The following is a 27,826-nucleotide window of genomic DNA, read 5'->3' as shown; positions in this document are numbered from 1 at the left end:
CTTGAGCATGTAGAAGACAGGGAAGGTAGCTGAAATGATGCCTGTGGTTCCTCCAAACCTGACTTGAGACTCTTTTCATGGTTGGGTAGCTAGTATGCTAGGGAAATACCAATTTTATGTCTGTCTTCTAAGCAACAGCCAATGTTTGGCTTAGTTTTCACTGGTGTATTTCAATTGTCTTCCTGCGGGTAGAGAAACAGGTCTTGGAAAATTTAATCTAGCTGCCAGTGCTATGCCTAGAATTCAATTAAGTCCATAATTTCCAATTAATGGGCCTTTATGCCAAGATTGAGGTCATATCATTAATCTTGCTTTTATCTTAGGCTTTCCACTGTCATGATTTATAGTGAAGTTCAGCCAGTCTTGTCAGGGTTATAGGAGCATAATTAAGCCAGAAAGACAGCCAGAACAGCTAGTTAATAGTTAACATGAGAGCCAGGAGGGACCCCTTCCTTTGCTTGGTAAGCCTGTCTCGGGCAGCATGGATTTCCAACTGGATTTCCAACCATTTCCTGGATTTCTGATCTTTGTTTAGTTCAAATCCCCATGTGGTAAAATCTTCAGACAGGGAAACGATTCCACTGTCCCAGTTGGTGATCCATTGTGAGCAGTGTTCTAGTTAATTTAATGCCACCATATATACTTCCACCTTAAGTTACCATTTAAGTGTAATGAACAGTAGGCTTTTACAAATGGTGGCTTTAATCTTTGTGATGATTCTATGAGGAAGGTGTCATAGGCTTTTTCTTTGCCTAAAGTTTATACAAATAGTAAATGGCCTTTCCACTAAATTGGTGGAAGAACTTGGCAGTTCCTACATGCAGACCATTCCTAAGTGCCTGTGTCTCTCTTTTTCTCATGGTTGTTTGCCCAATAGGATCTTGCCCACTTTCCCCTATGGGAAAAAGAAGATAGGCATGCATGGGCAAATACTACTTATGATTGCTTTCCAAGTGACAGATGCTTTAATGACATAATGTCATTATCTCCTTTAAACCTCATAACACAAATTGAAGGAAGATATTATCTGCTCCCTTTTACAGTTGAGGAAACTGGGGTTTAGAGAGATTAATTAGTCTGCCTATTGTTACACAGGAAGTAAGGAAGGTCAGTGTCATGAATCCAGATTTGCAAAAGCTTAGCTCCTCTCGGTCACATCATTTGTACCAAATGCTTCTTCCTTTTTCCTTGTTCTCTAGGAGTGCTTATTGTTGGGTTGACACTCTTTGGGATAAGTAGCACATAGAGGGCCATTTTTTGAAAGCAGAAGGTCCAAAGAGAGGTTTGGAACCAACCTACTGTCTAATAGGTAAGCGTGTGCTCTTGAGATTTAGCCCACATCTGCTGTGTGCCAAGTCCAGACCTAGGTCTGTCCAAGTACTGGAAGCCAAGCCCTGTCATTGCCTTTGATTGAATTTGCAGTGTTTGGTTTTCCTACACGAGAGGGGAGTGGTCAGACCTTTATGAGAAGGTCTCCACAAGCCAATTCCATGCCAGGTGCTTTGTCCTTGACAGTAGTGAGACAGAAGGGTTGTGGGTTTTCTTTGCCCTTAGGTAACAGATGTTCTTCCCAATGCTTGCTGTGGTTTGGTTTTGTTTCTTTGCCATTTTTTTTTTTTGCTTTGTTTTGTTTTGTCTTTTGTTTGTCCCAGGATTCACCTTCAGAATGTTTCTGCATTCTCTATTTAGTTAGCATTTAGATGTGTCCTTACTCTGAGTTCACATTAGCCTCATTGAGCGTCTTTATGCTTGGCACGACTTAACTACAGAGGTTCCCACTAACACATTTATTTGATAATTAGGTGCCGGAGGTACTGCTCTGAAATTTCCTTCAGGTGCCCTCAGACAGAATTATGGCTTTTGAAATATGTCCTAAAGGATGTGCTATCCCTGGGGGATTCCACTTGTCTGAGGCAATATTAATCTGCTCTGGGAACAGCTTCTTGGCCATCTGCTGATAACCATTTTTTATCATTTGTTATGTAAGTGTGAGGACCAGATTCCATAAGCAGCTATACAGAGAGCAGGTAAAATTCTTGCTCTTTAGCTTGACCTTCAAGTATTCTGGGATCTCAGCACCACCTCCCACCACCCTTCCCAGTCTCTCTTCCCTCTGCCTCTGCACACCCTCCACATCTTCCCAGCTCCCTGCAGGATGTCCCCGTTCCAGGACTTGCCTCAGATACGTTACTCACCATCTCACAGTGCCCCTTGCTTCCTCACCTGTTTGGTGGACCCTGGGATACCCGTGTCTTTGTGCTTTTAGTGTGGATCCCCAGGTCTGTTATAATTGGTGCCCAGTTAAGATCCGCTTCCTTTTTATCTATGTCCCTTTAGCCCGTTTCCACCCAAACTGCAAATCAAATACCACATCTTCCATAAAGCCTTCTTCTTTCCTACTTCCAGTGACGAGCATCCCTCTCTTCAAGCTGGGCATAAGCACTTCTGAACTCCTGTCCACTTTATATGTATATATATAAATAATATTTGGTGAGTCTGAACAAGAGACAAGCAGTTAACAATTCTGGTGCAGCTCTATGAGAGATATTAGAGAAAAACACATTAATGACTTCAAGACTATGTTTCAGTGTTAAGTGGAAAAAATGGTGGTCCCAAAATGCAGATAGTATGAGCTTACTTCTGTGTACGTGTATACAGAACATACAATATGTATGTGTGCATGTACATAAAAATGTAGAACTAAAAATGTAAGGATACACGGTTCTCCAAAATGTTAACAGTGGTTACCCTTATTTGTTTTCTTATTTTCCCCTCTGCTTTAATTCTGTTTGTTTGGTTATTTTTTTGTTTGTTTGTTTGTTTTTGTTTTTGTTTTAGTGGACCTCGGGTGCAGAGAAGTGAATTAATCATACTGCTTTGTGGTCTTTAAACTGCACGGATGCCTCTCTGGTTTGATTCTAGATTCTAGATTTCTTTTTTTTTCTTCCCCATCCTATCCTCATTTTTTAGCCATCTGTTCTTTTTCTAATGCTCTGGATATGTGTCCTTGCGTGTACCTAAATTTTCCATGTTGAATATGACTGACCTCTGTATTACATATGTCTTACGTTATTATGTAATTATATATGTATATTTTGTATGTTATATAACAAAATACAATATAACATGTATTTTATATGCTATATAAGAAAATGCAATATAACAAAAAGTTATATATATAACATATATATGATATATATATTTAAATCTGAATGAAAACCTTCAGAAACTGAAATTCACATCCTCTGTCTCATACCTTTTTCCCCCTTTCCCTCCCTTTCTTTCAACCTCACCATCACGTACACACATGCAAAAGAAAATTTCTTGAGCAGTTGTACTTCCAGCTCTAAAACCCCAGGATTCTTTATCCTGCATATTAGTTGATCCCTCCCTTGAGCTCTGTGCTACATGGTTAGGCATAGAGTTCTCACTCTGACTTGTCCTGAATAATTGAGCATGCTTCCCTCCCTACTTCTTACTACAGCACTGCACTTGAGAAGAGAATGGCCATGGCAAGGCAGATAATCCTATGGGACCAAGGATAGTATTTTGTGGTGATTCCTTATCTTTTTCCAGACAGTCTGGATGCTATTCAAGTATATGGCAATGGGGACATAAACTTTAGAGCTAAAGGGGTGTGTGGTGTGGTGTGTGTGTGTGTGCGTGTGTGTACATCCACACACATATACATCAAAACTTATTGAATGTTTACATTTTAAATATGTGAAGTTCATTGTATTTCAATTTTATATATGTCAATAAAGCTGGTTTTTTTTAAGTTAATTGTAATGGTGTTTGGAGAAAATCATTTCATCTTTCTGATATATCTATTTGAGGCATGGGAATACATTGCTAATATCCCACTGAGTACTGAAATATTATGAGTGTAACTTGCTTCCTTTCATGGCCCAAGCAGGACTTCCACTTATGTTCTGATGAAATGAAAAAAACATGGGTATTGTCATTAGATAAACATTTGTATACCCTAGCTGAGTAACCCTCTGTGAATGAAAATGCCTCTTTGAGACACATTTTCTTATCTGAAAAACAAGAGCAAAAATATCTCTCAGTATTGCGTGGGAGAGTGTACGTTCCTAGCCTAGCGCTTAGATTGTAGTAAGGTTCCTTTGGCTATATGTGACATATGTGTGTGTTTTGTGTAGTGTGTAGTGTATACACATCGATCCTGATTTTGTAAACAACAGACAATATCCATCTACGATAGTTGCTGTACCTCTGGAGAACAATAGTTGGATCTTTGTTTAAGAAGTCCACTTGCAGTGGGAACTCCAGGATCTCCATCCAGGAGGGGCTAAGATGAGACAGCCTCATGGGAAGGAAAGGGGTTGAGAAACTCATCTTATAGCTGCATTTGAACAGCAAACAATGCTTTTCTAAGATTCTATGAATATCTGGGGGTTATTTGGGAGGACTATTAGAATTCTCTTAGCCACCTTTTGAGATTTCTGTTGTCTTCCCTCTTTCCAAAAGGAGAACTGAAATGTTGATTTCAGTGTTGTTTGACTTTTGCTTTGCAGTATTCTTCAAGCAGGCCATCAGTCCTTTGCTATCTCTGTCCTCCCTCACAGACAGGGTCAGGTAACAGTGAGGATGTTTTCTCTGTCTCAACAAGAAGGCTAGTCATTAAGGGAAATGTCATAGTCCATTTAATGCAATTTTAGCTCTGACCTTTTGGTTAGAGAAGGGAGAAAAAAAATTGATAACCCCTTACTTCCTGGAGTTGAGAGGCCATGTGGTAAGCAGAACCCTTTCTATTTCTTCAGAGTTCTTTTAGAGGTTCTGATCTTGCTAAATAGATTTGATCGTTACTATTTCATAATGGTGAACCTCTTTATTCGGTTCAAGTAAGTGTTTGAGAGTAATAAAACAAAATCTTTCACATAGATCTCTTTTTCTGGCACACCGTAATTAAAATATTTGTTGAATCAAATTAAGCAATATCCACGTATCCGTTGTTTTATATGAGAGTATGTAGAATTTGGACTGACAGCTGTAGCCTGATTCCAGTGATCCATGCGGAACAAAATGTGTTACATCCATTTAGCCGGAATTTCCCCAGCATCAACCCTGTGCCTTGCTTTTATTCTACACAAAGTCAATTTTGGTTTCATGGTAGTCTTCATTTTGATTGCATTTCTCATTCTTTCTTCTCTCATCATTCTTTCTTTTATATGTTGGATTTTTTCGGTAAAGAGTAGCTAGTGATGATTATTTAATTATCTCCCCTGATCTATCTGAAGATAAAAATTTCTCCTTGGTCTTTTTAAAAAAATTTTTTTAAAGTATTAGCCTTCCATACAGTAAAGCTCTTGTTGAGTTTCATGAAATTCCCATCTCTCAGGCAAGAATGCTCAGTGGGTGCTTGAAGATACAGTACTGCAATCAGAAATTCAGAGAAGTGTGAGGGGACAGTAAAAGCATTTGGTTTTATTTGCTGTCTACATTTAGTCAAAGGCCAAGTCTCTGCCAAGTTGAGCTGCTTGGTCTTTCTTGCCACCCCTTCCTTCTTCTTTCTTATTCCTGTATTCCACAGAAGCCCGGTTTCATATACATTTATTGAGCACCTTCTGTGTATCAGGTATTGTGCCAAGATTTTGGGGGGGCTGTAAAGAAGTGAAATACTGTCCGTGTTATTGAAGACTCAGAATCACTGGGATTGAGTGTGGTGGGTCAGACCCACTCGTAAATAATTCTTATTTAAGTCAGACTGCCTAAATTCTAGGATGGGGGTCCAAAGTGAGGTGGGAGAACGGGGCCATGAGAGACAAAGTTCTTTTAAAAGATGTCAGGATGGGAGGTATATAAGAGCAGAGGCTTTGTTTGGATCCAGCCAAACTTGGGTTCCATTTCATTCTGCCATAGCTGGGACTAAACTTCACCAAAGCCTCAGTTTCCTCAGTGGGACTCCTACCTGCCACTGTGCTTAGTGTGAAGGTCTAACTCCATAGTTTATGGAAACTGCTCAGCAGAGTGCCTGGAGTATGTGTTTAATAGACGGCCTTTTAAAAAAATTTCAGTCTAGTTAGCATATAGTGTTATATTAGTTTCAGGTGTACGTTATAGTGATTCAACACTTCTCTACATTATTCAGTGCTCATCAAGATAAATGTGCTCTTAATAGGTCTTCACCTGTTTTACCCATTCTCCCCACCCCCCCACCTCCACTCTAGTAACCATCAGTTTGTTCTCTATAGTTAAGAGTCTGTTTTTTGGTTTTGTCTCTTTTGTTCTTTGTTCTGTTTCTTAAATTCCACATATAAGTGAAACTATATGGTCTTTCTCTAACTGACATTTAATTTAGCACTACTCTCTAGATCCATGTATGTTGTTGCAGGTGGCAAGATTTCATTCTTTTTTATGGCTAAGATTCTACTGTGTCTGTATACCACATCTTCCTTATCCATTCATTTATCAGTGGACACTTGGGCTGCTTCCATAATTTGGCTATTGCAGATAATGCTGCAATAAACATAGAGGTGCATGTATCCTTTTGAATTAGTGTTTTCACATTCTTTGGGTAAATATCAGTGGAATTACTGTGTCATATGGTAGTTCTATTTTTTGGGAGGCCCTTCAAACCTTTTTCCACAGTCGCTGCACCAGTTTACATTCCTACCAACAGTGAAGGAAGGTTCCTTTTTCTAATACCTGACCTTTTAAAAATGATGATAGTGTCTGGGCTGTCTGGGTGGCTCAGTCAAACGTCTGACTCTTGATTTAGGCTCAGGTCATGATCTCATAGTCATGAGAACAAGCCCTGTGTTGGGCTCTGTGCTGAGCATGGAGCCTGCTTAAGATTCTCTGTCCCTCTCTCTCTGCACATCTCCCCACATGCATGTGTGCACATGCACATGCTCTCTCTCTCTCAAAAAATGTTTTTTAAATGATGATAGTGTTAGAGTTTTAGAATTGGGGGGGGAAGTATAGCTCCCTTTTATTTTCTAAACAAATACACACGTGCACATATAGCTATTTAGCAGGTGATAATATTTATAACACAAATTATTCTAATTTTCATTTCTTTGTTGTTTTGGACATTCTCTAGAGTGTCCCTGTCGCTAGCTAAATGTTCACCATTGCTGAGCCGCTGTTTGACATAGGGAATGGCATCAGATCCTTCCAGCGGCTTCCCAATTAATTTGATTGTCGTAAGAGCCCCAGGACCTTATTCCGGTCAAAGAAGGGCTGGGTGTGCCATTGATTTGTCAGGGCCGTGATGCAGGTGGATACTAGGGCTTCCTACACGGTCTGGGTCCTCAAAGCCCGAATTGTTGGCACCACCTGTTCTGTGGCCTGTGCCTGCCAGTGCTGAGCTCTCTGGAACTGCTAGTAGGTGCTGCACATGCCCAGGCCTCTGCCCGCATTCATTAAAGCAGCTGCCAGATCTGTCCATGTCTAGGATGGCTGCCGTGCAGTGACTTGTAGTTTTCTAAGTGACTTACAGTTTTAATAGTTCACACTGTGTGCCAAATAGTGTGGAAGTATTTCAGTATTTCAAAAACCAGTACCACTGAATCTGTGTGAACCGGATATTAGCCATGCAAATAGCACATAATAGTTTCCCATACCAGCCACCAGATCACTTCAAGATGAGACGAGGAAACCCCAGAACTACGAAGAAGTTCACCTCTGTTAAACATTCAGGATACCGAACTACTGCGAGTGAGGAGTTTACATGTGCTGTAGCTGAAGCTCTGGAAAGAGGTTCTGTCCTTGTTGTCCAGTCTGGCTTTATCAACCCTGACACTGAACGGCATGATCTTTTTTTTGCTGAGCCTGTGAAATTTTGCTGGAGACAGCCTTTTTCACCGCTTAATTCTTTCCATTCTCCAGACCCGCCTGGTAGCTATCATTCACTAAGGGCATACAACACAGCAGGCACTATGCTAAGGGCTTATAGAACTTTCTTGTATGATCCTCACCACAATCCTATGTGATATTCTCTCAATGCTTTCCGTTTACAGATAAGGAAACCAAGACTTTTATTAGTTGCTTAACTTCTGCAGGCTATATAGCCAGCTGTAGCAGAAGTCGAATCCAAACCAGGTCTAGCTGCTTAAAGCCCATATTTGACTGTGGTGGCTTTGTTCCATTCCTAGCCTCTTGTTGGCACAAGGAATATTGTTTTTTTGTTTGTTTTTGCTTAAATTTATTTATTTTTCTGTGAAATTGCTATATTTAATTGGATTCTTGGGTATTTTGTGGCAGGCAATCCAATGACTCATTTACATGAGAGCTGAATTTCTAAGAATTAAAATGAAAATTCCTGGTTGTTTTAGAAAATCTCACTATTTAAAAATCACACTGGGGGTGCCTGGCTGGCTCAGCCAGTAGATAATGTGCCTCTTGATCTTAGGGTCATGAGTTCGAGCCCCATGTTGGGTGTAGAGATTACTTAAATAAATAAACTTAAAAAAATCATGTTGACATGCATGGTCTCACTTGATCCTTTTGATGCCATGAGACATGTAGGAAAGTTTTTGTTCTCAATTTGTTCCCATTTACAGAGGGAGAAGAGGTCTGAGAGGAGTACAATATCATGCTTAAGGCCACAGAGTTTTTAGGTAGAAAAGTGAAGTGTTCAGTCAAGACCTGTCTCCCCAGTGTCAGGCTTTTTTCTAAGCTGTCCTGAACTAGGGTGTAAGAGGAATAAGGTGTAAGCAGCCTTTGATTCTGGAAGCCAGGGCAGTGGGCTTTTTCATGGTAGATCTAGTTATTATCCCCTATGTGATCCATTTCTCTAATTGCAGGAAGCCAAGAGCTGAAAAGTCTGCTATAAACAAGGAAGGATGAAGCCTTCTGTGATGATGACACTGGTTCTCTCCTTCTTGCTGAGTGTCCTGGAGAAGGAATAGTGTTTTCCTAGGATAGGAGCTAATAGTGCATCTCTGGAAGGTCCCAACTTTGTAGAAGGTAGGAAAGGACATTTGTGGCATTATAACAAATAAGTACAGAAAATCATGTCCCCTTGGTGAAGAGGAGCATGAACACGAACAGATAGATCATCATGTCAAAATTCAGGTTATCAGTCACCCCTCAAATGGGCTGAACGCTATGACAACTCAACATGACTAGACCTGGATGACAAAGGTGTTCCAGAATTGAGAAGGTGATGCTCTACAGGATTGTCTTTGTGGAGGCTCAGAGGACCTAATGAGAAAGGCTGATAGCCCAAAAACTTCAATTTTGCCAAGGGTCCTTTGCCATCTCTTTCCTGTCCTAATGTATTGGATTAGCTTGAGTGTTCTCACCAGAGCTGAGACAGTTACTACCCTGATGAAGCAGGGTCTTGGGTCTTAGAAAAAAAATCAGGTACTGAAGGATACTCCTGGAAAGTTTCCATCCCACTTGGAGTGAAGGCTCCACACAGGGCTCTTCGAGGGCTTGTGGACAGTGTTGGCCTCCATCTTACAGGCGGGGCTGAGAAACCGTTTTGTGGCCATGAACTCTGATGAATTGTACTCAGACGATGGAGGTCTCCACAGCCACTGAGAACTGACATACTGAAGCTTAACAGCATAGCATTTGGCTGTTGTCTTTATTTTATGTAGCTTGTTTTTTGCTGTAAAACTTATTAATGTGAATTATAGAAAATTTAGACATTCTAGTTCAACAACAACAAAACATCACTTATCATTCTCTTACTTAGATATCATTGCTGTAATTATTTTGAAAATGTAGCAGCTAAGAGCCTAGACTATGGAGCAGCCTGCCTGGGTACAGATTCTGGCTTTACTATCTCTGGGACCTAGGGTGGGTCACTGATGTGTCTTTGCTTCAGTTTCCTCATGTGGAACATAGGGACAGCAATGGTATCTCCTTCATAGGGTGGTTGTGAATATAAAGAATTTCAATTAGTGCCTGATACCTAGTAGGCATTCAGTAAGCTTGACTTGTTATTTTTATTTTATGTTCATTGAATTGTCTAAATTCTTTCTCTAAACTCAAATAATCTTCTTTTGCAAAAATGAGATTTTACTTTGTGTGTTTTGTATCTTGCTTGTTTTTTACTTAATTCTTTGTCATGAGCCTTTGTACTCTGCTACAAAGTGGTTTCAATAGCTAATTTTGTGGCATTGTTAGAGGTGCTCACCCACTTCTCTTACTGTGGGAGAGGTACATTATTTATAGTCTCTCGCCTTTATTAACAATACCTCAGTGAATATCTGGTTTGCTAAATCTTTGCATACCATCCTTTTCTTTTGATGGCAGTACTTTATGGGGGAGCATCCTTTCTTGGGGGTCACTAAGCAAAGTTGTATGCAGCGTAGGGTGCCATGGATACATATTTATGTGAGCAGTAGGAGCATACATGGAGAATGTTCCAGGGTTCTAACAAACAGTGCGTGCAGCCTTGGAGATGGTGAGAGTCTGATTTTTAGATGATCAAATATTTGTATCTTTTAATAGGTTGGTACCATGGAGCTCTGTTCTAGCACATAATACAGGTCTAAATTTTCTATAATTTATATTAATAAGTTTTACAACAACAAAAAAAAAGTTACATAGAATAAAGAAGTTCACAATACTTCTCATAATAGTATTTTCTTACGGCTGACAAATCATTAAGATGTTAATGAAAAGTAGCCATGCCTACTTATCCTATTTCATAAAGTCAGTTAAGACCAGCCTTAACCTTGTGCTAGTCTTCTTAAAAATATATTCTAGGGGCGCCTGGGTGGCGCAGTCGGTTAAGCGTCCGACTTCAGCCAGGTCACGATCTCGCGGTCCGTGAGTTCGAGCCCCGCATCAGGCTCTGGGCTGATGGCTCGGAGCCTGGAGCCTGTTTCCGATTCTGTGTCTCCCTCTCTCTCTGCCCCTCCCCCGTTCATGCTCTGTCACTCTCTGTCCCAAAAATAAAAAAAAATAAAAAAATAAATAAAAAAAATATATATTCTATTCCAAATAAGTATTAAACCAGCTCAAATATTTTTTGGAATGAAGCATGATATAAATACAGACAAATAGCTAACTCACAGTCCAGTGGGAAGCAGAGATTCTCTCCCAAGAGATACAAGCTTTGTGTCACTCACTCTCCAAGGGAGAACCACTCAGATTCTACCTGTGGTGAGTTCCCATGACTCGGGAGCCGTTGGGATGCTGTGTCTTGTCTCCTAAATTAGGAATCCTAGGAAAAACTTGTGTATCCTTAGAAATGACACGGGGACAGGGTGCAGTTTTTTTTAGCGCTGGTCTTTGGTGGGTTTACATTTTAAAATGACAAGACAGCATAGAATAAGAATCTACTTGGAGCCTTCCAGGCACAGACCTGGATCTTTCTCTTTGGATGGCAGTCTCATGCCCTATCAGCTCTAACCTCGCCACCTCCCACCCTCTAAGACCCACAAATCCCTGAGGAACCTTTAGTAAACTCACGGTGTTTTCCCACTAGTTGCCATTTAGTCATAGCATTTAGAAGTATGTTGGAGGTGGCAAGGTTTGGGTTCCTCAGAATGCCAAGTATTTTCAACCAGCTAGTGCAGGGATTAGAGAACTTTTTCTAAAAAGTGCCAGATAATAAATACTTTAACTTTGTGGACCATGAGGTCTCTGTGACAGTGACTCAACTCTGCCATAGTATCATGAAAACAGCCACAGACAGTATGTAAAGGAATGAGTGTGGTTGTATGTATGAGTGTAATAAAACTTTACTTATCGATACTGAGATTTGACCTTCAAATAATATTCACCTTATTAAACATTTTCTCCTTTGACTTTTTCCAACCATATAAAAATGTAAAAGCCATTCTTATTTCACAGACTGTACAAAAATAGGCAGCAGACTGGATTTGACCCATGAGCTATAGTTGGTCAACCCCTGATCTGCAACAGCTGTTATTTTTCTTCTGCCTTCTGTGTATTACTTTCTGATTTCACCATTTCCCTCTACTGTGTCATTTTTTTTTGAAGCCCTTCTGTGCTTTCTCTCAGCTGAGACTTACATAGCCTTTGGAGAATCTATTCTTCTGGCCCTCATGTAGCTCATCAGGGAAAGCCAGAATACCTACCTAAAAGAACCATTAGGGCAAATTCAGATAACGTCCTTCTTCTCTTTTTTGTGTCCTGACTAATTTGACATATAATATGGGTATATAAAGGCTACAGGTAGATTCTGCCAAGTGGGTCTGATTTCTGCAGGGCTCTAAGGTTCTAATCAACAGTGGGTGCAGCCTTAGAGATGGAGAGACTGATTTTTAGATGATCAAGGATATTTATATCTTTTAATGGGTTGGTACCATGGAGTTCTGTTCCAGCACAAAACAATAAATTATATTTAAAAAGAAAAAAAGAGTCCAAGAGAGGTCTGAACAATCAATTTGGTGTCATCTCTTAGAACAATGGTATATAACAAGGGTATTCAGGCTGGAGTAGAAACTTTCGATGGAAATGGGGGAATTACAAACATTTTATACCACTCTATCCTCAATATATTTAAAATGAAAACACAGTACAGATTTTTTATGTGAGGATGTGTTTAAAGGGAAATAATATGCTCTATGTCATAGAGAAACAGAACCCAGGAGGACATTCTCAGATCTGTAGTTATAGTCCTAATCTGTGGGGCTGCCCATCAGATCAATTGCTGGCATTTTATTTAGGGCCGTGAGGCAGTGGGGGCGACACATGCTGTCTGCCTAAATAATGAGATGGGTTTGGTTGGTCTGACAGATGCCGTGATTTATGGGAGTGTTTATTGTGGGGACATCTGCTGCCGAGGGCAGCCAGATGAAAGGCACACAGGCGGGAGGTGGAGGAGGGCAAGGAACAGGGGAGGGGTGGTTGTGTGTAAGGCAGGTAAAGACCACCCCAAGTACAGCTGTTAGAACGGAGCTGCTATGGAGCTGTAAAATAGTGGGAGATAGTAGAAGTAGCCTGGGCTTTGGATTGTGCAGATCTGGCTTTGAATCCCTGGCTCTGCCACTAGTCAGCTGAGATTTTAGGAAAGTTGCTTCCTTTCTTTGAGAGTTCGTTTATTCATCTATAAAATGGGGAAAATAAACATTCTACCTCTTTCCCACTATGTGAAATTGTAGTAACAAAAAAGTCCAGAGTTCCTATACATAGGGGAACTCAGTTAGTGGTAGACATCATTCATATTTGTCCATGTGTCCACTTGTTTGTTTATTCACCAGCATCGATTGTTCTTTGCAATTTCTTTTTTTTTTTTTTTTAATTTTTTTTATTTATTTTTGGGACAGAGAGAGACAGAGCATGAACGGGGGAGGGACAGAGAAAGAGGGAGACACAGAATCGGAAACAGGCTCCAGGCTCTGAGCCATCAGCCCAGAGCCCGACGCGGGGCTCGAACTCACGGACCGTGAGATCGTGACCTGGCTGAAGTCGGACGCTCAACCGACTGCGCCACCCAGGCGCCCCTCTTTGCAATTTCTAATAGAGCCGTATTTTCAAGCAGATGCCTAATGGTGACTTAGGCATTAATGGCTTTTGTGATGAGGATGAAAGTACACAATAGTCAGCAAGTATTTATAGGTATATGTATTGCCATTCAGATGGCACATAAGAGTTTAGTGGGAACCTGAAGTATGATTTAAAGAACAGCTGCCTGGGGCTGCCTGGGTGGCTCAGTCGGTTAAATCTGACTCTTGGTTTCAGCTTAGGTCACGATCTCACCGTCCATGAGATCGAGCGCTGCGTTGGGCTCCATGCTGGCAGTGTGGAGCCTGCTTGGGATTCTCTCTCTCCCTATCTTTCTGCCCCTCCCCAACTCACACTCTCTGTCAAAATAAGTAAATGAGCTTAAAAAAATATAAAGAACAGCTGCCTGGCCAATAAACACAGTGAAAGATACACAACTCACTAACTGGGGAAAAATCATAAAACAAGACCAGAATGAGATATTGCTTCACACTCACCAGGTTGGTAAAATTATAAAGTCAAACAATAACCAAGTGTTGTACAGCACTACTAGTAGGAGTTTAAACTGATATGACTACTCTGGGAAATGACTGGTCAATATCTAGAAATCTGAAAATGTGCATATCCTTCTTGCTAGTAAATTCTACTCCTGCATATAACCTAGAGAGAATCTCCTGTATATAATCAAGGCAATGTGTTCATAACCACATTCTTTGTTACAGTAAATGACCCGACCGTCCATCAGTGGGGTAATGGATCATACTTTAAGTGAGATAAAGTTACAGGTAGCACCATCATAGAATAATTTTAAATCATAGTGAGGAAAGAAAGAAAATTGCAAACACAAAACCATTTATAAACAATATTAATATGTTAACAATATATTAATTGTTAATTAATAAACAATATTAATATATTGCTTATGGATAACTACATATATAATACATGTTTAAAGAAATTTGGAATGATACATATCAAAATCAGAATAGTATTAGGGAAAGAAAGAGGGATGTGATTGGAAGGGTTGCCTAAGGCTCAAATCCAAACCCTACCATTTACTCACTAGCTGTGCACCCTTGAACAAGTTTCTTAAGCTCTCTGCCTCAGTTTTCTGATCTGTGAAAGAAAATAATAATAATATCTTCTTCACAGGTATGCTTTGAGGATTAAATGAATAAATATTGGTAAAATGCTTAGAATAATACCTAGCAGATAGTTCAGTGTTACATGAGCGTTCATAATTATGGTTCTCATTACACGAATCTTTTATCTTTTATTTATTAAAAAAACCTTAAATATTGCAATTTTTCATTTATAAATGTTTCAGTATTTATTCTGGTAAGTGAGGACTGTTGTTGAACATAACTATAGTATTATTACCCCTAAAAAAGTAACAATAAACCTTTTTTTTTTTAATTTTTTTTTTTAACATTTATTTATTTTTGAGACAGAGAGAGACAGAGCATGAACGGGGGAGGGTCAGAGAGAGAGGGAGACACAGAATCAGAAGCAGGCTCCAGGCTCTGGGCCATCAGCCCAGAGCCTGATGCGGGGCTCGAACTCACGGACCGCAAGATCGTGACCTGAGCCGAAGTCGGACGCTCAACCGACTGAGCCACCCAGGCACCCCAACAATAAACCTTTAATATCAAATACTCAGAAAGTGCTCAAATTCCAGTCGCCCCATAAATGTGATTAATTTTTTATAGTTTGTTTGGATTAAGTTCCAAACAAGATCTGATCTGTCTTTTTAAAAATTTTTTTCTAATGTTTATTTATTTTTGACAGAGAGAGAGAGAGAGAGAGAGAGAGAGAGAGAGAGCGTGAGCATGAGTGGGGGGGGAGGGCAGAGAGAGGGGAGACACTGAATCTGAAACAGGCTTCAGGCTCTGAGCTATCAGCACAGAGCCCAACACGGGGCTCGAACACACCGACAGTGAGATCACGACCTGAGCTGAAGTTGGATGCTCAACCAACCAACTGAGCCACCCAGGTGCCCCATTGGCTGATTTGTCTCTTAATATATTTTGATCTATAGATTCCTCCTCCAACTTTCCTTTTTCTTCCAATTTATTTTTTTCTAGCTTTATTGAGGTATAGTTGATATATAAAAATTACACACATTTAATGTATACATTTTGATGACTTTAAATATGTGTGTATACCCGAAAAACAAATAACCCAGTGAAGAAATGGGCAGAAAACATGAATAGACACTTCTCTAAAGAAGACATCCGGATGGCCAACAGGCACATGAAAAGATGATCAACGTCGCTCCTTATCAGGGAAATACAAATCAAAACCACACTCAGATATCACCTCACACCAGTCAGAGTGGCCAAAATGAACAAATCAGGAGATTATAGATGCTGGAGAGGATGTGGAGAAACGGGAACCCTCTTGCACTGTTGGTGGGAATGCAAATTGGTGCAGCCTCTCTGGAAAACAGTGTGGAGGTTCCTCAGAAAATTAAAAATAGACCTACCCTATGACCCAGCAATAGCACTGTTAGGAATTTACCCAAGGGCTACAGGAGTACTGATGCATAGGGGCACTTGTACCCCATTGTTTATAGCAGCACTCCCAACAATAGCCAAATTATGGAAAGAGCCTAAATGTCCATCAACTGATGAATGGATAAAGAAATTGTGGTTTATATACACAATGGAGTACTACATGGCAACGAGAAAGAACAAAATATGGCCCTTTGTAGCAACGTGGATGGAACTGGAGACTGTGATGCTAAGTGAAATTAGCCATACAGAGAAAGACAGATACCATATGTTTTCACTCTTATGTGGATCCTGAGAAACTTAACAGAAACCCATGGGGGAGGGGAAGGAAAAAAAAAAAGAGGTTAGAGTGGGAGAGAGCCAAAGCATAAGAGACTCTTAAAAACTGAGAACAAACTGAGGGTTGATAGGGGGTGGGAGGGAGGGGAGGGTGGGTGATGGGTATTGAGGAGGGCACCTTTTGGGATGAGCACTGGGTGTTGTATGGAAACCAATTTGACAATAAATTTCATATATTGAAAGAAAAATATGTGTGTATACTTACGATACTATTACCACAATCTCCAAAAATCTCCTTGTGAAGTATTTTTTTATATGAATACTTAACATGAAATCTGTCTTCTTGAAATATTTTATTTATTTTTTATTTGAGAGGGAGAGAGAGAGCATGAATGTAAGTGGGGGAGGGGCAAGGGAGAGGAGGAGAGAGACTCTCAAGCAGGCTCCATGCCCAGTGCAGAGCCTGAGGTGGGGCTTGGTCCTGTGACCCTGGGATCATGACCTGAGCTGAAATCAAGAATCAGAGGCTTAACTGACTGAGCCACCCAGGCACCACCCCCCTCCTTAACATATTTTAAAGTCCATTATAAATATTACAGTTTAAAATAAAGTAAATAAATATTACAATTTTTAAAAAAGAAGAGATGTCATCATATAGTTGAAAAGTGAATAATGATTAAAAATAACATAAGAATTTCAGGGTGTGACATAATAATAGTTAGCTGCAGTCTGTTGGCCCCTAAATATATTAGGTTCTATGCTAATAGTTTTATATGCACTTATTTAACCTTTCCCTATGAAGAAGGCACTATTTTTATCCCAATTTTAAAGTCGGGAAGAAAGAGGCTTATAAAGACTGTTACTTCCAGGGTGTCTGGGTGGCTCAGTCAGTTAAGCCTCTGACCCTTGATTTCAGCTGAGGTCATGATCTCACAGTTTGTGAGTTCAAGCCCTGGCAGTGCAGAGCCTACTGGGGATTCTCTGTTTTCTCTCTCTCTCTCTCTCTCTCTCTGTCCCTCCCCTGCTCTCTCTCTCCAAATAAATAAATAAACTTAAAAAAAAAAAGACTGTTACTTCCTTCCCAAGGTCACACAGGAGTAGCAAGGCTGAGCCAGAACCCAGCTGAGAATGACTCCTGCTCTTGACTGCTAGGCTGAAGAGGCTACCTGGCCATTGTTTACATTAGCCTCCTCTACACAGGTTCCTTCTTTCTTCCTGTATCAGCCTTTGTAAGCTAAGTTGTGTTATGATGAGGAACACTCCCAAAATGGAATGGGGGTGCTTCTAATAATAAAGGGTTGGTCATCACTCATCCTGCATGTTCATTGAAGGTCAGCTGGGAGCTCTGCCACACAGTTTCCTATTCCAGGACCTGGGAGTCCTGGACAGAGCAGCCATGATCTCAAACCTTGCCAGTTGCTAGGGCAAAGAAAGAGAGAGACGGGGACAGAAACACAGAGAGGGAATGAGAACTATGGGGAGTTTCACACTCACAGTTAAGTGCTGTATCCTGAGTGACACACAGTACCTACCTTCACTGACATATCATAGACTAGAGTGGTGGTTTTCAACCAGGGGTAGTTTTGCCTTCCAGGGGATATGTGCCAATGTCTGGAGACAATTTGGGTTGTCCCAGCTGGTGGCAGTGGGGTGCTACTGGTGCTCTCTAGTGACTAGGAGCCAGGGATGCTGCTAAATACTCTACAATGTACTGGGCATCCCCACCCCCATAGCAAAGAGGTATTTGGCTCTAAATGTCAATGGTGCCAAGGTTGAGCTAACCACAAGGGACCAGAAGGTACAATTTTGTGAAGCTGTAAGGAATGAAAAACTGAAGTACTTGATAAATAATACTGATGATCACCATGCATCCTAAACACTGTTAAAAGGCCCCTGAGAGGTTATTTTCCATGATGGACGTGAAGAATGACTTAGCGGGAGAGGCATGAGATGAATCTTCTAACACATTCAGCTCCCTCGCAGGGCAGAGGAGGCCCCTGCACACACTTCTAAGCTAAGCTGCTCTTCCTCTGATGTGGGCATTGTCTCAGAGAAGTATAATGAAGGCCACATGGACAATTACATTTTTTCTAATATTCATGTTAAAAAATGTGAGACTTAGCAAAGTGCTTCTATTGGTCTCCCAGGCAGGCCCAGCAGCACTGCAGTAACCCAGAGTCAGTAAGTTCTGAGAGTGAGCATAACTTACAGGAATATCTTTCCTGGTCTGCGTATGTTACGGGAATGAAGAGAGATCGTGTAGTCTGTGTATCAGCTCCATTTCTGTTTTTCATTGGCAGGTGCCTCATCCCCAGACATGGAGCCCAGCTATGGGGGAGGTCTCTTCGACATGGTGAAAGGAGGTGCAGGGAGGCTCTTCAGTAACTTAAAGGACAACTTGAAAGACACCCTCAAAGACACATCTTCCAGAGTTATACAATCTGTTACCAGGTATGTGCATTCTTCCCAGTTAAGTTAATGGACCTCCGTGCCTCCAAAGGATCTGGTTACCTGGTTACCAGCCAACTGATTTTCTGGCTCAAGGACTGTCAATTATGTGATATAATTGCATGGAATCTGATCAACCAAGCAATGTCATTGAAGCCATAAAGTTGAGGCCTTCGGAAGCTACAAGCACAGGCCAGGAGGACTCAGTGCATTTTTATATTAAAATGTACTGGTTGCCATCCCTGTCTTTTGAATCCAGCATCCTGGGTTCTAATGCATTATCTGCCCTTGTTAACCATGTGATCTAGGCAATTTAATTAACCTCTCTGAGCTTGACTTTTATACTCTGGTAGGATTCATGTCTTTGGTTGATTTGAGAATTAAATGAGAAGTTAAATGAGATAATAATGCACATGCAATCTGAAAAATACTCATTGGATCATAATGGAAACATTTATTTTTTGTATCTTAGTAGCTCTTTGAATCTTGTTTAGTGGAAGACATTTTCTACCCTTCTGCTGTATGAAAATTCTTACAAGCAGGCCATATGAATTCTATTTTATTCTTAGGTATTAGAAAATTCTAAGATCACTTTAGGTTGTAATATGCAGTTTTGAATCATAAATTCAAATGTCAAGCCCAAAAGATTAATCAAGATTTTAATCTTTGTTCAAAGGCAAAATTTATCCCTTACCAGCAATTGCCAACCAGGGCCTGGTGGACAGAGAAAAGATATCCCTTGTTGTTTCTCCATCACTTCCTTACCTACCCTCTCACTGTTCACACTTACAGGAGATGTTCAAGCAGGCAAAGAGGCTGGAATAATCAGTGTTAATGAATAAGCACTGTTTTCTATTCTGAGATTGATTCTTTTCAGGAAGTGTCACCTACAAAGGGTATTGGGGTACATCAGTTGGAGTGGTAGATTTACGCTCCTGAGGGTATGGGTTGCTTCTCTCAACAATTATCCTTTGTTAGAGAGAAGGCCTTGAGCTAAGAAAAACGCCTACTGGATGAAGTGTCCAAGTCATGATGGGCAAGTGATCGAGAGGGGGATATCCTGGCATATTTGGATCACTTTAATGAGCACCCTTTCCTGTCTTGCTTTTAGCTACACGAAGGGAGATTTAGACTTTACTTATGTTACCTCCAGAATTATTGGTAAGTTTCTCATGTTTATTAACAGCTCAGCTTTCAGTTGCTGCTCATTGCAACAGCATACCCATTTAACCGATATTCTCTCTCTGTGATCCCTCCTAGTGATGTCCTTTCCTCTGGACAACGTTGACATAGGATTCAGGAATCAGGTGGATGACATCCGAAGCTTTTTGGATTCCAGACATCTTGACCACTACACGGTGTACAATCTGTCACCCAAGTCTTATCGAACTGCCAAGTTTCACAGCAGGGTAAGGAGTTTTAGCACTGGGATGCCATGGTTGAAGATGTAACAGGGTATTTTTCCCTTTAAGAGATATCCTCAAAGCCTTTGTCCTCAGACACAAAGCTGATAAACTATACACTCTGGACACTTCTAGTCATGAAGTATTTATTAGGCTGCTACAAAATATTTTGAAGATTTTCCTTGGGTGAGGACATTTGCAGGAAAAGTTTATCTGTCAATGAGATACCATATAATTTGGGGTCTCAAATCACTTGTGGCTGTTTGCTTAGTTGTTAGGGCACATTGCTCTGAGGCTCAGTTGGAGATAGAGCTGCTATGGAGGGCAATTGGTGAGCCTTCTACTGCCCTTAACCTTCCCTTATTGCTACTTAGGCGTCATGATGCATCAGTGTCGCTAGACCAATATAGACACCACTCAGTATAATGGAAATAGCTCTCTGACATTCAGTAAAGGTGCTTTTTTCATAAGTAGAAAATAGCACACAAACAGTCCACACTGTGGGTTTGGTAATACTATTACTAATATTTGGAGCTTTTACACTGTCCCCTGAGGTGGATGGAGACCTGGGGCACAGAGAATTAAGGTGACTTGCCCAAGACCATTACCACTAGCAGGTGGTCTAAGGCTTGCTTGTGTTCTTAACCATTGCTCTGGGCCGACATATTACTTGGGAAAGCTGGCTTATCCTCCTAAGGAACTTTTTGAATAAGGCAGGGAAATATTCCTAGTTTCTGACTGGTTGAGAAGCCATGAGTGTTGGCTTAGGTTTGAATCTGATGTGAAGTCTGATCCTTCTGGCCAGGGAGTTCTTGATTTATTCACTGAATTAAGGCTTTTTCTCTTTCCAGAACATTTTCAAATATTTTGATTTAGCCTTAGATGTGATTGGTTTTGCAACTACATCTGGGTCTATTCCTAAATATAAAGGGTTTGCCACACAATGGACCCTTGAAAAGTGAAAATTTATTTTAAGTAAGCAAAATTATAGCTGCCTGTCCATCCTGTGTATCTCAGCTTTGATGCTAGAACACATTTTGCTCCAATTTTAGTTGCCATTGATAATCTTTGGGTTTCAGCTTCCAGATCTGTAAAAAACACAGGAAGGTTGGTCTGTATGTTCTCTAAAGCCTCACCTGCCCTAATGTTCAATGACATAAGGGACAGTTTTGCTAAGGACTCTCTTTTTCCGTGAAGGTTCCCAGAATAGGCAAGAGGAAACCTGGTGGTTCTCAAATGTTAGTGAGCAACAAACCACCTGGAGGGTTGGGCAGACACCCAGGCCCAGAGTTTCTGCTTTAGCAGCATAGAAGAGTGGTGGGAATCTGCACCTGCTAACAACTTCCTGGGCGCCGCTCCAACTGCTGCCCTGGGGACCACTCTCGAGAAGCACTGATAAAACCATTCTGAAGCAGTTTGGTCTAAATTGCTGCTGTATAATGGAGATTTTAAATGCAGCTCTTTTAAATTCCCTATAATTAACTGCCTTTCCCACTCTTATCCCATCTATTACCTGATTCAGAACAAGTGAATTAACATCAAACAGAATGTGGGTAGATATTCCGTTTCTAACTCAGATGCAAATCTTTTGGATTGATTTTTATTGTTTGAGAGTCAATGTCATCATTTTCATAACTGAAGAACTGTGGAACACCCTTCACAATATTCCATAGAAATTTTATTTAATCATGGAAGATCTGTGATAATCTGGAAAAATTTCCCTCTGAAAGTAAATAAAGATATAATTATCATTGTAGAAACATTCATATGTATGAAGATGTCTCTTTGTGTAGTATTTGTTTTTTCTTTTTAAGTTTATTTATTTTTGAGAGAAAAAGTTCAAGTTGGGGAGGGGTAGGGAAAGAGAATGAGAGAGAGAGAGAGAGAGAGAGAGAGAGAGAGAATCCCAAGCAGGCTCAGCACTGCTGGCACAGTGCCTGATGCAGGGCTCAAACCCATGAGCTGTGAAATCATGACCTGAGCTGAAGTCGGATGCTTAACCGACTGAGCCACCCAGGTGGCCCTTTGTGTAGTATTTGTAAAAGCAATCTCTATAAAGATATTTAAAGCAAGGCATCTATTAGTGCAACTGCATATTTTGTGACCAGTCTTAACAGTCTTACCAAAAGACCAGGACTTACATATTGAACATCTGTCCTGGGCTGCCCTCATTTGCTCTAGAAGAGCAGGAGGGATGTTTATTTTATTTGCTACCTAGGAGCATGCCTGGCATGGCTAATACAGGTTTCTCAGAAGAATGAATGTGCCAAGAATTGTTAAACATATTGATATAAAATAAATATTTGGTTCTTGTTCTCAAGACACTTAAGCCTAGCTGAAAAAGAAGCCAAGACATGCTAAAGACAAATGCAAATAATATTTATAATCCATACTGAGAGAGTTTGGGGAAAGGAGACAGCAGTGAGAGCTGGACCTTAAAGCATGAATAAGTCTTGCTTACTTATGAGTGTAAGTGAAAGGAATAGGGTTATTTCCTCTCTGTGCAAACCGTAGAATGTGTCTTACATAGCTCTTCATGATCTTGTCTTAGCCCTGCCTCTCCAGCTTCTTTTCCACTGTTCTCCATGGCCTAAAAAACTCTATACTCCAACCAGGGAAGACACATGCTGTCTCCTTGCATGAGCTGCTCCCTCTTCCTAAGAGGCCCCCATGCGACACCCCTCACCCATCCTAACAGCCTAACTTTGCTAAGGGGAGGGTTTCAGTATACCACAAGTCTTTTCCAATTCTTTTCTCAGAAACACAGGCTTACACTACCTCTTTAGCCTCCTCAGATAGTCCTAGAACTTGGCAGAATGCAACTGGACCCTCCAACCTAACTGGTTCTCTCAGCCCTCAGTTGTATCTCAGGAAGACAGCCCCCAAACCTTAGTATTTTCATCTGAGCTCTGTTTTGGATTTGGCTACATCTCTTTTCCAGGCCACAGTCCTTTCTCTCCCCAGCACTAATGCTGTGAATTGATTTGCATCTCATTATTGCATTAGGTTCTCATCTTCCAGTGCATGAGGGCTAGAACCATTTCTTCCTCCTTCCAGGATAATGGAGTTCTAGGTCTGCAATTGAATCTTATTTTATTTTTAAAATATTTTTTTAAATGTGTATTTATTTTGAGAGAGAGAAAGTGTGAGTAGTGGAGTGTCAGAGAGAGAGATGTCCCAATGTCCCAAGCAGGCTCCACAGTGTCAGCACGGAGCCCAACGTGGGGCTCGATCCTACAAACTATGAGATCATGACCTGAGCCAAAATCAAGAGTCGGACCCTTAACCAAATAAACCAAATATTATTTTATTTTATTTTATTTTTATTTTATTTTATTTTATTTTATTTTATTTTATTTTATTTTATTTTATTTTTTATTTTATTTTATTTTTAAATTTACATCCAAATTAGTTAGCATATAGTGCAACAATGATTTCAGGAGTAGATTCCTTAGTGCCCCTTACCCATTTAGCCCATCCCCCCTCCCACACCCCCTCCAGTAACCCTCAGTTTGTTCTCTATATTTATGAGTCTCTTCTCTTTTGTCCCCCTCTCTGTTTTTATATTCTTTTTGTTTCCCTTCCCTTATGTTCATCTGTTTGTGTCTTAAAGTCCTCATATGAGTGAAGTCATATGATTTTTGTCTTTCTCTGACTAATTTCACTTAGCATAATACCCTCCAGTTCTATCCACGTAGTTGCAAATGGCAAGATTTCATTCTTTTTGATTGCCGAGTAATACTCCATTGTGTATATGTATCACATCTTCTTTATCCATTCATCCATCGATGGACATTTGGGCTCTTTCTATACTTTGGCTATTGTTGATAGTGCTGCTATAAACATGGGGGTGCATGTGTCCCTTTGAAACAGCACACCTGTATCCCACGGGTAAATGCCTAGTAGTGTAATTGCTGGGTCGTAGGGTAGTTCTTTTTAGTTTTTTGAGGAACCTCCATACTGTTTTCTAGAGTGGCTGCAGCAGCTTGCATTCCCACCAACAATGCAAAAGAGATCCTCTTTCTCCACATCCTTGCCAACATCTGTTGTTGCCTGAGTTCTTAATGTTAGCCATTCTGACAGGTGTGAGGTGGTATCTCATGGTTTGGATTTGTATTTCCCTGATGATGAGTGATGTTGAGCATTTTTTCATGTGTCGGTTGGCCATCTGGCTGTCTTCTTTGGAGAAGTGTCTATTCATGTCTTTTGCCCATTTCTTCACTGGATTATTTGTTTTTTGGGTGTTGAGTTTGATAAGCTCTATAGATTTTGGATACTAACGCTTATCTGATATGTCATTTGCAAATATCTTCTCCCATTCTGTCGGTTGCCTTTTACTTTTGCTGGTTGTTTCCTTCGCTGTGTAGAAGCTTTTTATTTTGATGAGGTCCCCATAGTTCATTTTTGCTTTTGTTTCCCTTGCCTCCAGAGACGTGTTGAGTAAGAAGTTGTTGCGGCCAAGATCAAAGAGGTTTTTGTCTGCTTTCTCCTCAAGGATCTTGATGGCTTCCTGTCTTACATTGAGGTCTTTCATCTGTTTTGAGTTTGTTTTTGTGTATGGTGTAAGAAAGTGGTCCAGGTTCATTGTTCTGCATGTCGCTGTCCAGTTTTCCTAGCATCACTTGCTGAAGAGACTGTCTTTATTCCATTGGATATTCTTTCCTGCTTTGTCAAAGATTAGTCAGCCATACGTTTGTGGGTCCATTTCTGGGTTTTCTATTCTGTTCCATTGATCTGAGTGTCTGTTTTTGTGCCAGTACCATACTGTCTTGATGATTACAGCTTTGTAGTATAGCTTGAAGTCTGGGATTGTGATGCTTCCTGCTTAGGTTTTCTTTTTCAAGATTGCTTTGGCTATTCAAGGTCTTTTCCGGTTCCATACAAATTTTAGGATTATTTGTTTTAGCTCTGTGAAGAATGCTGGTGTTATTTTGATAGGGATTGCATTGAATATGTAGATTGCTTTGGGTAGTATTGACATTTTAACAATATTTGTTCTTCCTATCCAGGAGCATGGAATCTTTTTCCATTTTTTTGTGTCTTCTTCAATTTCTTTCATAAGCTTTCTATAGTTTTCAGTGTATAGATTTTTCACCTCTTTGGCTAGATTTATTCCTAGGTATTTTATGGTTTTTTGTGCAACTGTAAATGGGATCGATTCCTTGATTTCTCTTTCTGTTGCTTCATTGTTGGTGTATAGGAATGCAACCAATTTCTGTGCGTTAATTTTATATCCTCCAACTTTGCTGAATTAATGAATCAGTTCTAGCAGTTTTTTTGGTGGAATCTTTTGGGTTTTCCATATAGAGTATCATGTCATCTGTGAAGAGTGAAAGTTTGACCTCCTCCTGGCCAATATGGATGCCTTTTATTTCTTTGTGTTGTCTGATTGCAGAGGCTAAGACTTCCAATACTATGTTGAATAACAGTGGCAAGAATGGACATCCCTGTCTTGTTCATGACCTTAGGGGGAAAGCTCTCAGTTTTTCCCCATTGAGGATGATATTAGCGTTGGGTCGTTCATATATGGCTTTTATGATCTTGAGGTATGCTCCTTCTATCCCTACTTTCTTGAGAGTTTTTATCAAGAAAGCATGCCGTATTTTGTCAGATGCTTTCTCTGCATCTATTGAGAGGATCATATGGTTCTTGTCCTTTCTTTTATTGATGTGATGAATCACATTAATTGTTTTGCGGATATTGAACCAGCCCTGCATCCCAGGTATAAATCCCACTTGGTCGTGGTGAATAATGTTTTCAATGTATTGTTGGAGCCGGTTGGCTTATATCTTGTTGAGGATTTTTGCATCCATGTTCATCAGGGAAATTGGTCTATAGTTCTCCTTTTTAGTGGGGTCTCTGTCCGGCTTTGGAATCAAGATAATGCTGGCTTCATAGAAAGAGTTTGGAAGTTTTCCAAATCTTATTTTAATAAATGTAGATGGCATGGGGTGCCTGGCTGGCTCAATCAGTAGAAGATACACCTCTTGATCTCAGGGTTGTAAGTTCAAGGCCCACGTTGGATGTAGAGATTACTTAAATCTTTTTTAAAAAAGTTAAAAAATTAATGTAGGTGGCAGACTCTTCCATAAATACCAGTGTTGGAAAAGACCAAACATGAGACTGGTTTTATTTGTAGACTCACAGGAGTCCAGCTCTGTCTATATCCCTGTGTCTTGGACCCTGAACTAAGTCACTTTACATTTTATTGTGTGATATGTGTTTGGGAATACGGTGGTGGTGGCAGAGACAGGCTGTTTCCAGGAAGATTTCACTTTGCTGAGGGGAGTCATTCTATATTTTGATTAGCTTTTATGCTTAGAAGCCACATGGTTTGACAGGAATTGGATGAAATAATCAAATAGCAGCTTTCTTAGGATTTGCATGTGTAACGGAATGTTAGAATAGGATTCATATTTAGTCTCCATTTTTAGCAGAGACCCCAACTCAATATATGCCAGATTGCCCTGCTTTCAAAGCAATGTGCTAGAGTGCCTATTCAGAACTGCACAAGAGGTATTGAACATTAGTTTTTTGTTTGTTTGGTTTTTTAGTCTTCTTAGCCAGTTTCCACCTTGAGGAAATAAAAATTACCAATGTTGACAGTAAAGTCCTGGAGACCAATGAGATGCATTATCTAAAACAGGTATTCTTGATCTGAGTTAAAGAAATATGGGTCCACCTGTGTATTTAGATCCATGGATGGGCTTCAGAGAGTTTAACCATTTCTTCTAGCACCCCACTTTTTTTTTGATGGTAAAGTATACATGACACAAACTTAACCATTTTGACAACCTATAAGAGTACAGTTCAATGACATTGAATACATTCACAATGTTGTGTAACCATCACCACTGTCTATACCCAAACCTTTTCCATCATCTCCCAAATAAACACTGTACCCATCCACTCTGTAGGTGCATGTAAACTGGTTCACTTTCTGCACAGGTTTTGAGCTCTGCTCAGAATATCAGGAACCACTGCTTTACACATTTCTTGGTATTGATGTTGGTAAGAAGTAGAAAACCAGGTGAATGGCCACTGCATGTTGCCTGGTCCTAAAGTTCTTACGTTCTGATCGCACTCCAGCACCACTTGGAGTGTCCTTCCTCCTCCTCTCAACCAGGAAGAAAAGTATGCTGAAGGAGCTCTGTTAGTAGCATAAAAAAATAAACCCAGCTGATTCCTTTAGACTTTTCCTTCATTTTGATTGTTTCTAAACTACATAATCTTGCAGGATTTCTTCCCTTTTGAGAACAAATTGATTTTTGGGAAATATGCTATCAATTTGAACTTACTTAAAGGTCCATCTTTTGTTTGTTTCCTTTCCTTTTCCTTCCAGAGCTCACCAGAGGTCACCAGAGCTCCCAGTTGTTTCTGCTTTGGTTTGCTGGTTGGTGAGAGGTGACTTTACAGGTTATACTTCATCTCTCCCTCTGCCACCAGGCTTCAGTTTTAAGGAAACTGAAAATATGGCCATCACTTGAAGCCATAACCACCCACAAATGTGAGGTGGAATTGCAGTTAATAATCACCATCAGACAGTGTGATATAATAGAAAGTACATGAGTCTTATCAGTAATTTTTATTGAGATGACAATTTTAAGCTTTAAAAATTACCCTAGGTTCACATCTCAGCTGTTCCTCTTCCTGGTTAAATCTCTTCACTTCACCCGAGATACCATTTTATCCTGTATGCAATGGGGATGACAATACGAATACCTACCTTGCAAATACTTAGAAATTCTTTTCTGTAGTTTTGCCATAACGAATAAACTTGATAGC

General features: G+C 40.3%; 1 protein-coding gene across 4 annotated transcripts in view; it reads left to right on the top strand.

The window, feature by feature from the left end:
- The window catches only part of DNAJC6 (DnaJ heat shock protein family (Hsp40) member C6), a 150,702-nt gene that overhangs the window by 84,545 nt on the left and 38,331 nt on the right, over nt 1-27,826 (top strand). For 3 of the 4 annotated variants that reach the window (XM_019449003.2, XM_019449004.2, XM_019449002.2), the window contains exons 2-4: nt 18,491-18,641; nt 19,750-19,799; nt 19,899-20,047. In XM_019449003.2, coding sequence (XP_019304548.2) covers nt 18,491-18,641; nt 19,750-19,799; nt 19,899-20,047 — 350 coding nt within the window. Of the gene's footprint in view, nt 1-8,771; nt 8,935-18,490; nt 18,642-19,749; nt 19,800-19,898; nt 20,048-27,826 lie in introns of those variants that run through there. The other variant, XM_019449005.2, reaches the window with a different exon arrangement.

Source organism: Panthera pardus, unplaced genomic scaffold (assembly GCF_024362965.1).
Source record: "Panthera pardus isolate Hobbes unplaced genomic scaffold, ASM2436296v1 HiC_scaffold_11, whole genome shotgun sequence".
In the NCBI taxonomy this organism is placed as follows: domain Eukaryota; kingdom Metazoa; phylum Chordata; class Mammalia; order Carnivora; family Felidae; genus Panthera; species Panthera pardus.
Note: the sequence above shows the minus strand (reverse complement) of the source record. Positions and strands in the feature narration are given on the sequence as shown.